This window comes from Bufo gargarizans, chromosome 1, assembly GCF_014858855.1.
Source record: "Bufo gargarizans isolate SCDJY-AF-19 chromosome 1, ASM1485885v1, whole genome shotgun sequence".
In the NCBI taxonomy this organism is placed as follows: Eukaryota; Metazoa; Chordata; class Amphibia; order Anura; family Bufonidae; genus Bufo; species Bufo gargarizans.
In genome coordinates, this window is record NC_058080.1 from 177,071,138 (window position 1) to 177,083,237 (window position 12,100).

Here is a 12,100-nt window from a genome sequence, read left to right on the forward strand (position 1 = left end):
TTCAAGCTGACATGCAAATTAGCGCGGACGGAGGATAAAAGAACGTTTTCTGACCTTATGCAGCATCGGACTGCAGGATGAAAAGTATGATTAGTATCACACTGCGGGCTACCCTGAGGTACTGCTGGCGGGTTTACATGCATTTAGGAGGTGATATGTTCCCTTTAATTGCCAAAGAAACTAAAACTAACCCTAAAATGTTCTTCAATTACATAAATGGTAAAAAGTATAAATCTGAAGGTGTCGGCCCTTTACAGAGTAAGGCCTCATGCACACGACCGTTGTTTCAGTCCGTGTCCGTTGTTCCGTTTTTTGTGATTTTCTGCGGACCCATTGACTTTTAATGGGCCCGTTGAAAACTCGGCTAATGCACCGTTTGTCATCCGCGTCTGTGATCCGTGGTTCCAGTCAGTCAAAAAAATAGAACCTGTCCTATTTTTTTCACGGAAAACCGTTTGCGGACCCATTCAAGTCAATGGGTCCGTGAAAAAATGTGGAGGCACACAAGATTGTCATCCGCTTCCGTGCGTCCGCGTCCGTTTTTTTTCCTATCATTTGCACGGCAAACTTGACTTAGACTTTTTTTTACATTCCTTCATGTCTGGTGATCCTCCAAAAATAAAGGAAGACACACGGAAACAAAAACGGAAACAGATCACGGAACAACGGTACCCCATTTTGCGGAAAGGAACACTACAACGGTCGTGTGCATGAGGCCTAATGAGGGGGGAGTTGCAGACAGCAATGAGGAGAAAGCAAAGCTATTAAATATTTTTTCTCTCCACTGTATTCACTGAGGAAAATAAACAGATGAAATGCAGAATGTAAAAGTAAATTCACCATTAAAAGTCTGACCCAGGAGAAGTACAGGGGCGTCTTTTATAAGATGAAAATAGACAAATTGCCGGAACCAGATGCATACACCCCCGCATCCTAAGAGAATTAAGTAATGTCATAGACAGACCCTTATTTCTAAAATTTAAGGACTCTATACTGATAGGGAGTATTTTACAGGATTGCTGCATAGCAAATATGGTGCCAATATTCAAAAAGGGTCAAAAAACAGAGCCTGGAAACTATACGCCGGTAAGTTTAACATCTGTCTTGGGGTAAACTGTTTCAAGGTTTTCTAAGAGATGCTGTCTTGGAGTACCTCAATGAAAATAAGCAAGTAACGTCATATCAACATGGCTTCATGAGGGATCGGCCATGTCAAACCAATTTAATCAGTTTCTATGAGGAGGTAAGTTCTAGACTTGACAGCGGCAAATCAATAGATGTCGTGTATCTGGACTTCTCCAAAGCATTTGACACTGTACCACATAAAAGGTTAGTATATAAAATGAGAATGCTCGGACTGAGAGAAAACGTCTGTTTGTGGGTAAGTAACTGGCTCAGTGTTAGAAAACAGAGGGTGGTTATTAATGGTACACACTCAGATTGGGTCACTGTCACTAGTGGGGTACCTTAGGGGACAGTATTGGGCTCTATTCTCTTCAATATATTTATTGATGATCTTGTAAAAGGCTTGCACATTAAATATACATTTTTTCAGATGACACTAAACTGTGTAAAGTAATTAACACTGATGAGGACAGTATACTACTACAGAGGGATCTGGATAGGTTGGAGGCTTGGGCAGAGAAGTGGCAGATAAGGTTTAACACTGACAAATGTAAGGTTATGCACATGGGAAGGAATAATGCAAGTCACCAGTACATACTAAATGGTAAAACACTGGGTAATACTGACATGGAAAAGGACTTAGAAATTTTAGTGAACAGCAAACTAAGGCTACTTTCACACTCGCGTTTGGTGCGGATCCGTCTTGTATCTGCACAGACGGATCCGCACAAATAATGCAAACGCTTGTATATTTAACTATAATAGTCAGTTTGTTCACCTGGCCGGAGAGCAGTACAATAATGAGTGTATGCAAGCAGTGAAGTATAGTGAAGGGTCTTTGCAAGTCTTGAGATGCATTTCAGCAACCAGAGTTAGGCCTCTTTCACACGGGCGTCATGTTTTTTGCCCGGATAAGAGGCGGGTGCGTTGCGGGAAAATGCGCGATTTTTCCGCGCGAGTGCAAAACATTGTCATGCGTTTTGCACTCGCGTGAGAAAAATCACGCATGTTTGGTACCCAAACCCGAACTTCTTCACAGAAGTTCGGGCTTGGGATTGATGTTCTGAAGATTGTATTATTTTCCCTTATAACATGGTTATAAGGGAAAATAATAGCATTCTGAATACAGAATGCTTAGTATAATAGGGCTGGAAGGGTTAAAAATAATAAAAAAAGTTAACTCACCTTCTCCTCTTGTTAGCGTAGATCCCGGTCTGTTCTTTAGCTGTGGACTGAATTACCTGAGGTGATGTCAGATCACATGCTCCAATCACATGGTCCATCACCATGGTGATGGAGCATGTGATCTGACGTCATCAAAGGTCCTTCAGCCACAGCTAAAGAACAGACCGGGATCTACGCTAACAAGAGGAGAAGGTGAGTTAACTTTTTTATTATTTTTAACCCTTCCAGCCCTATTATACTATGCATTCTGTATTCAGAATGCTATTATTTTCCCTTATAACCATGTTATAAGGGAAAATAATACAGTGAATAGACTGTCACCTAGAACCCATGCGTGAAAATCGCACCGCATCCGCACTTGCTTGCGGATGCTTGCGATTTTCACGCAACCCCATTCATTTCTATAGGGCCTGCGTTACGTGAAAAACGCACAAAGAGGAGCATGCTGCGATTTTCACGCAACGCATAAGTGATGCGTGAAAATCACCGCTCGTGTGCACAGCCCCATAGAAATGAATGGGTCAGGATTCAGTGCGGGTGCAATGCGTTCACCGCACGCATCGCACCCGCACGGAAAACTCGCCCGTGTGAAAGGGGCCTTAGGGATTTGGTCAGGATTAATAATGGTCTCAATGCTGAATATAGGCAGATACTTATCTATCATGTAATACCACCAGAAAGGCATCTGATTGGCTCCAAATTTATTCTGCAACAGGACAGCAACCCTAAACATACAGCCAATGTCATTAAAAACTATTTTGAGCATAAAGAGGAGCAAGGAGCCCTGGAAGTGATGATATGGCCCCCTCAGAGCTCTGATATCAACAAGTCTGTCTGGGACTAAATGAAGGGACAAAAGGATTTGAGCAAGCCTACATCCACAGAAGATCTGTAGTTAGTTCTTCAAGATATTTGGAGCAACCTCCCTGCCAAATTCCTTCAAAAACTGTGTGCAAGTGTACATAGAATAATTGATGCCGTTTTGAAGACAAAGGGCGGTCACATTAAATGTTGATTTAATTTAGATTTGTCTTTTGTTCATTCAGTTTGCATTTTGTTGATAAAAATAAACTAACCTTTTTTTTTTTTAAAGCATTCTTACTTTGCAGCTTTTTTCCACCCCTGCCTAAAACATTTGCACAGTACTGTACTTGCAGTTTTGAATGCATACTGAACTGATTTGTGGTTCTAGTATGTTTTCATGGATCCCTGTATTAAAGACAGCTGTATGGCTGGTTTCACACGAGCGTGACGGATTAGGTCCGGATGCGTTCAGGGTGCGTTCAGTGAAACTCGCACGATTTTGCACGCAAGTTCAGTCAGTTTTGTCTGCGATTGCGTTTAGTTGTTCAGTTTTTTCTGCGCGGGTGCAATGCGTTTTGATGCGTTTTTCACCCTCGTGATAAAAAACTGAAGGTTTACAAACAACATCTCTTAGCAACCATCAGTGAAAAACGCATCGCACCCGCACTTGCTTGCGGATACAATGCGTTTTTCACGCAGCCCCATTCACTTCTATGGGTCCAGGGCTGCGTGAAAAACGCAGAATATAGAACATGCTGCGATTTTTACGCAACGCAGAACTGATGTGTGAAAAACAACGCTCATGCACACAGACCCATTGAAATGAATGGGTCAGGATTCAGTGCGGGTGCTATGCGTTCATGTCACGCATTGCACCCGCGCGGAAAACTTGCTCGTGTGAAAGGGACCTATTTCAGAATGCCACTGCCTTGGCCATTAGAAGATCACTAGTGGTCCAGGGGCTGAAACCTCCAGTGATCAGCTAATATATGAAGAAAAATTGTGATCTTTAAGATAATGACAATACAGTTGCTGCACTTCCTGCTTCTGATACTTCAAGGTTGCCTATGGAAAGTTAGTTTTGCATTAGAAAAAGTCTTTATAACAAAAAGTACATTTCCTATTATGAGTGATTTCAGTTGTACCTGTATAGAATGTGAGTTCTTACTTTACAGATGGATGAGACTACGACTGAGAAAGAGCTTATATCAACCGGCGAGCCATTTCTTGTATATACAACTGAAGAATACCAGACTCTATCCCCTGCCACACTTGATACCGCCACTGAAACAGGCAATGAAGTCACTGAATCCTCTGATGTTTTTGGATCAGACGTGATCACTATCCTGATATATGCGGCTCCTGCAATTATTCTAGTCCTGCTGATACCCATCATTATTTTAATTGTACAGCGCAAAAGACGAAAAAAACAGCAAGAGGGTAAAACATTTTTGTAATCTTAAAATGCTTTCTGCACGATAACTGCCTTTGCTGATAACAGCAATTCAATCAATGATGATGAATGAATCAATCAATGATAAAAATGACATTCATCATTGGCTGTTCATATTATAAAGTGTAAGCACAATTTAGAAGTGATATATATTTGTTTATGGCCACTGTACATTCAACGAATTTAGCATAAGTCAACGGTACAGGTGAATATAAGAAACTTTGTAATGTATTTAGAGAAAATGCCCCTTTTCCCTCTAGCAACTCACTCCTCTTCACAACTCCTGTTTCAATAAACTCCTATAGGTGGCATGTCTCTCTGCACTTCCTTCCCCCTCCTCCCCTCTCTATAGGTGTATATGGGCAGCACATAATCTGACCCTTCAATGAGTTAGCAGTCTGTCTTGTCATTCAAGACAGATTCCACATTTTCCAATATTCATCTGTATATATTCATTTATTTAAAGAGGACCTGTCACCACTCCGGACATGCCTGTTTTAATAGTTTCATGCATTCCCCATGTAGTAACAATTCTGGAGCATCTATTCTTATGTCTCTATGTTATGCCATTCCCTTATTATTGCTACTAGAAGTTATGAATGAATTGCTAGCAGTCTGCAGTAAGGGTACAGAGGGGAGGTAACCAGTTGGGGGGTGTACCTGCACAATCTGATTGGATAAAGTGAGTATATGCAGGCACACCCCCCCCAACTGGTTACCACCCCTCTGTACCCTTACTGCAGACTGCTAGCAATTCATCCATAACTTCAAAAAGCGTAGCGCACATGGCGAGTATCCGTGTTTTGCGGATCCGCAATTTGCGGACCACAAAACCGATACAGTCGTGTGCATGAGGCCTTATGAGTTAACAGAGAAGGGTCCTCTGTTCAAGATCCTTAGCTGTTTGACCAGAGTGTAGAAGACCTGTCCTGCTCTGCATTCCACAATGTATTGATTTTAGTGGACATAAAGTAATGCTTCATTTCCGATGATGCGGCAAGAAAATTGCACATTGTTTTACACACACTGATGATTGGGGAGAAACATTCATAAATGTGTAATGCAAAATGGAGTAATTGGATATTTTATGAAGCCACAAAAATCATTAAATGTTGGCAGCACATCTCTCTGTGTAAATGCAGACTGTGTGAGGTCTTTTGCATCTCCCTGTGCAAATGCCCTTTACACAAGCCCTCATTGGCTTATCGTCATGACCCACATCAGGCCATGTAAAAGAACCCTTACTGGCAGGTTTCTTTGTGGTGAGCTTCTTGTCAAGTAGGGACTGTGCAAAGTAGAAAACGCCTTTATTATTTACTGCCCCTTGTCTAAACCTGCCATTGTTCTAAATCCATACCAGTTTCATCCAATGGGCATTTTTCCTCAGGGCCATCTTTAATATTGACTGGACCCTGGGCAAGAGTTTGCTTGAGCCTCCTGGATCATGCCTTCCCGCACTCTAGCATGCAATCACGCCCTCCACCACAACACACACCTGGTAGAGTAGTACACTTTAATATTGATGAGTGGCCACTAGAGGTGTTCCCTGGCAGTAATGCAAATACTGCCTTTTTTTCTGAAAAGGCAGTATTTACATAAAAAAAAGCTTGCAGAGACATCCTATAGACACCAGAACTACTACGTTTAGCCGTTGTGATTCTGGTGACTATAGTGTCCCTTAATATAGAGAAAAAAAAAAAGAATCAGCACAAAAGTATCAAATAAAATCACTGTATCATTATTCTAAAAATTAAAAAAAAGCACAACTTCTGACACAAATACAAAGTATTTTGCAGATTACTTAATTTTTTTTTACAATGTGCTGATAGTACTGTTCTGCTAACCCCTCCATCCACACCTCCCTTCCCCTTTTCTCCATCCCCCCTACTCCAACTACCCTTACATAAAACAAGTAATATATATATATATATATATATATATATATATATCTTATAGCTTACAATGAATTACTGTAAATACTTACAGTCCTGAAGACTCCAGCAGGCTCAGGATCAGGCAGCTGGGCTCAGGGCTGGAAGTAGGCACCACTCTGCAGTTCAGGAAGGAGACCGGGGCTCGGCTCACCCTAGCATTGCAGTGCCTCTACTTGACATCACGGCGCGTGGTGTACGCAAAGGGCAGAGGAGGTTGAGAGGAGGAGCAAGCAAGTACCTTATTTTTCGCTCTATAAGATGCACCGGCCCATAAGACGCACCTAGGTTTTAGAGGGGGACAATAAGAAAAAAATATTTTTCATTATACCTCAGGTAAGACCACCAATATTAATCAGACCTCAGCTAACAGCCCCAATAAGACCTCAGCTCAGACCCCAATATGAATGACCCCCAATCAAACCTCAGATAAGAGCCCCATGCCTCTCATCAGTCCCCCAGTAGCCTCATAGCAGCCCCCATTAGCTTCATAGTAGCCCCCTATTATCCTCATAGCAGCCCCCTATTAGCCTCATAGCAGCCCCCTATTAGCCTCATAGCAGCCCCCATTAGCCTCCCATCAGCCTCCATTAGCCTCTCATCAGCCCCTAGCAGTGTCCATCAGCCTCATAAATATAAAAACAAAAAAAACACTTACCTCTCCTGCTTCTGGACGCCGCCGGTCTTCTCCTCCAGCGCAATCTGAATCCTCCTGCTGTCAGCTGTGCTGTGAAGGCTGTGCACAGCGTGACGTCACAGAGCGCCTCACCCTGTGCGCAGCTCTGCACAGCCGACAGCCGAGAACCAGGAAGCGGTGAGTACAAAGCATTAACCGCTTCCTGATCCTGGATGATGTCATTGAATTTGTGGGCAGTAGCAGGGCCCCCCAGGAGCAACTGGGCCCGGGGCAGCTGACCAATTTGCCCCATGATAAAGACAGCCCTGTTTGTCCTAAAGCTGAAACTGCATGGAGGAGAGCAATTCTTCTATAGTGCACTAGTATTAGCAAATTCTCCAAAGTGTGTACATACACCCGAATGTAAAAAAAGGCCGTATGATGACCATTTAGAGGCTATGTACACCTTCGGAGGCAATTTTATGATTGCATTTTGCAAATTTTTGGCTAAAAATCTGATTTTCAATTGGTCTTTATTAAAAATATTGAGCCGTTCTGTCACAAAGGTTTAACAGTTTTTCTAACTGTTAACAGTGTAACTAGTACTTTCACTTTCAGCTGGTCATTTAATAAACCTTATCTGTAAACTACTAAGAGGTCATAAACACTCATTTAAGCCACATTCTTATCAGTAATATAAGAACTGAGCTATAATGAGTGTTTATAATGTCAGAGAGCAGAGATAAGGAGACCTTCAGCTCTCCAACTGACGGAAAAGAGCGAAAATCCAGAGGCTGCCACTAGAGCATCTCAGCTATGTAGAGAAAAAAGGACTCTATTTTTAATAAAGACCAATGGAAAAAAAAATTTGAGCTCAAAGTTAGTACAGTGCAATAAGAATGAAAAAATTTGCACTAGTAGAATGGGAGCCATTTTTTATACTAGATTCCACTAATGGGGGCATTTATAGTACTGAGGGTCACTAATGGGGGCACTAGTGGGGAATTAGCAATACTGGGGGCACTAAGGGGGCATTAATCATACTGGGGGCACTATGGGGGCATTTGATGTCCAGTGGAGGCTGTGGGAGGTATTAAGTAAATTGAGAGCACTGTAGGGGTTGGGATAAAAAAAATAAAAAATGAATTCATCCTTTCTTAATGCCCGTTTTCAACGGCTGTTAAAACTGATGCAAAATTAGTGCAAAACGGCTGTTAAAACGGACAGACACCCAGAAAATGGAAGCAAAAATTGTTGAAAAACGGCCATGGAGAACTGAAAGTGTGTTAGATTTCAACTGCAATTTTTTTTTTCACTGTTGTGTGAATGTAGCCTTTGATTAAACATTTCAACCTTTTATTTTTGTGACAGTCACGTAAATATAAAATTCACATAAACTGTGGAAAGGACACAACTCTTACATGATGCCCCTTTTTAATCTTTTAGCTGCAGACTAGTTGATTTCCAGGCCTCTCTTCTGCCATCCAAGATGGCCACACTGCTTCTCGAACTACCCAATGCACTTGGTGCATTGGTATTGTAAGACACCCTTGGGCAGCGGTGCTCTTGGATTGGCCAGCAAAGCTTATGTGAGCAGTGCTGAGGCAGTAGGAAGTGTCTTTGACTGCCAATACATCTGATAGCCCAAGAAGCAGTGCGGCCATCTTAGATGGCAGAAGAGGGTTCCTGGGAACTGGCGGATCTGCATCTGAAAAAATGTAATGGTGGGCACCATGCTGCGTCCATTCCCCAGTTAATGTGATTTTTTTTATTCTTGAATCAGAGGGCCGCTTTAATAGAATTCCCGTTTTGCCAAAATATATATAAGTAGCAAACTCATTACAATCACTGTGTAATAGCCTGGCCTATGTGTCTCCCTGTGACCATTTGGTTTTTATGTCTCTAGTTTCCTGAATATATATTTGTACAAAAACGTTATGTTCTTCCTCTAATTATACATGTTTTCTTTAGCAATTTTAGATGTGCCAGCCGATAAAAAGGATTTAAAAAGGTAATCTCTTTTATATAAGAATGAGCTCCAAATCTCCTGCATAGCCAAAGGGGTTGCCTAGGACTTAAATACTGATGACCCATCCTCAGGATACATCATCAATATCAGATCCGACTCCATGCAACATCAGCTGTTTAAAAGGGCCACAGTGATAAGATGGGTGCTATCATGAGGATAGGTCATGAATATTTAAGTCCTGGACAACCTTTTTAAATAATAAAATAATACAATTCAGACTATGTGGAACCACCACTAGAGATGATCATAACTGCACAGAACATCAGTTTATTATTGACAATGTCTAGTAATTTCAGATATTTCCTTACTTTGTCCGGTAGAGAACTTTCTTAATTCCCTTATCCATCCAAGTTCAACTGTTCCTGTTTTCAGGTCCAATGGGACAATTCAGCAGGCAATTGTTGGGAAGGAACGGTTTTTTCCTGGCAATTGCCTACTTGTCAGTGAAGGAGACCGCTGTATTTACATGCAGGGCCGGCCTTTGGGGTGTGCGGGCTGTGCGGCCGCACAGGGCGCCATAGCAACAGGGGCGCCGGGCGGCCGACAGCTTGCAGTGTAATGGCCGCGGCAGGCTGGGCACAGGGAGATGAGCGCTTCCATTGTGGAAGCGCTCATCTCCAGTCATCTGTATCGCCGTCCTCAGGACAGCGATACAGATGCCTGCCTGTGCTGCGGTAGGGGAGGGAGAGGCGTGTCCCTTTCCCTTCCTCTGATAGGCTGCCGGCCTAGTGCCTGCAGCCTATCAGAGGCCGGCGCAGGCGGCGCAATGACGTCATCGCGCCGCCTGAGCCATACGGCGTGGGACACAGGCCAGAAGAGGCCTGCATCGCATCACTGACATGGAGGTAAGTATGTGTTTTTTTTTTTGTTTTTTTTTATTATGTACAATACTTTTACTGGTGGGGGCTGTTATTACTGGCAAAGGGGGGGCTGTTTGTTATTACTGGCAAAGGGGGGCTGTTTGTTATTACTGGCAAAGGGGGGCTGTTATTACTGGCAAGGGGGGCTGTTATTACTGGCAAATGGGGGCTGTTATTACTGGCAAAGGGGGGGTTTTTCTTACTGGCAAAGGGGGGGGGGCTGTTCTTACTGGCGAGGGCTGTTATTACTGGCAAAGGGGGGGCTGTTATTACTTGCAAAGGGGGGGCTGTTATTACTGGCAAAGGGGGGGCTGTTATTACTGGCGAGGGCTGTTATTACTGGCACAGAGGGGCTCTTATTACTGGGGGCTGTTATTACTGGCACAGAGGGGCTGTTATTACTGGGGGCTGTTATTACTGACACAGAGGGGCTCTTATTACTGGGGGCTGCTATTACTGGCACAGAGGGGCTGTTATTACTGGGGGCTGTTATTACTGGCACAGAGGGGCTGTTATTACTGGGGGCTGTTATTACTGACACAGAGGGGCTCTTATTACTGGGGGCTGTTATTACTGGCACAGAGGGGCTCTTATTACTGGGGGCTGTTATTACTGGCACAGAGGGGCTCTTATTACTGGGGGTTGTTATTACCCGCACAGGGGGGCTGCTATTACTGGCATAGGGGGCTATTATTACTGGCACAGGGGGGGGCTGTTAATACTGGCACATGATTGGGGGCACTATAGGGGCATCTACTGAGGCCACAAAGAAGGGGTATTTTATATGGGCTCTCTGTACAGTACAATTTTATACTGGGACACATGGTGGGTACTCTGGGGAAGGGGGTAGAGGAGTACTATGGGGTCATCTACGGGGGGCACTAAGAAGGGGTATTTTATACTTGCAAATTATGGGGGACACTGAGGGCATCTACTGGAGCATTTTTATACTGGTACATTATGGGGGGCACTAGGAGGAAGGAGGGTGTGGAGCACTATGTGGTCATTTACTAGGGGTACTATATAGGGGTATTTTATACTGGCACATTATGGGGGCACTATGAGGACATTAGCTCAAATGGGGGCATTACAAGGGGGTATTTTTTGCACTGTCACATTATAAAGAGAATTATTACTACTGGGGGGGGGGGGGCATTATGGTGGTCTTTATTACTCCCCCATGGTATGACCCCCTAGTAGCAGCACCAGCCTCTCCCTGCTCTGCTATCCCTCTGCCCCTTCTCCAAATACTTATTATGAAATCTTTCTCATTAGGATAAAACACCTAATCAGCTCCACCGAGCCCCCGGCCAAAGTGTGGAAGTGACGTCCGAGATCCCCAAGGGCCAAGCCAAGTAACTGTAAGTTTTTATGTGAAATATGCTTGTTATACACATAAAGCATACACTGTGCCACACAATATTTTTTATTTCTTTTTTTGAAGGGGGGGGCGCCACAAGGTTAGCTCGCACAGGGCGCCTGAACACCTAAGGCCGGCCCTGTTTACATGCAGAGAGTATGGGAAGGAGTGATCGCTAATGCTATCGCTCATTCCCATACAGAGTACTTGTTTGCCGGCAGCAGAAGCTGTTTAGACGGCACGATCTTCTGCCGGCAAATGACAATTTAGGTTTCTGCACAAACTAGCATATTACCCCACGAAAAAGCGCTTTGCACGTTCATTGGGTAATTGGCGGCACCATTACATTCCCAGATAATCTCTAACGAGAGGCCCTTCATGCTCAAGTACTTTTGAAGCATGTACTTCATCTATTGTAAGTGAAAGAAGCACCCCATCACTTTTTTATTATTCACTCTTTGTTTTGGCTCCAAAAACTGCAACACAAAACCTGAACATGTAAACTTTATCTCAGCCTAAGTTTTTCCACATGGTGCAGGAATGAATTACCAATAAGCTAATTGTTTCACCCCATTGCAGGAGATTTCATGCAATGACAATGCAATTACACTTTACAGTTACTTGAAAAGAAATACTGATTGGTGCAGATATCACACTATAGAGCGCCTGCACACAGTGCCGATTTGTGTGCAGAAATCTGCAATCTGCACCAAAACCGCACAAAAAAATCCTTACTA

The 12,100-nt window shown here is 43.4% G+C and overlaps 1 protein-coding gene across 1 annotated transcript in view; it reads left to right on the forward strand.

The window, feature by feature from the left end:
- TMEM154 (transmembrane protein 154) overlaps nt 1-12,100 on the forward strand; it is a 45,910-nt gene that overhangs the window by 13,717 nt on the left and 20,093 nt on the right. The window contains exons 2-3 of the mRNA XM_044300346.1: nt 4,290-4,554; nt 9,086-9,125. Coding sequence (XP_044156281.1) covers nt 4,290-4,554; nt 9,086-9,125 — 305 coding nt within the window. The remainder of the gene's footprint in view (nt 1-4,289; nt 4,555-9,085; nt 9,126-12,100) is intronic.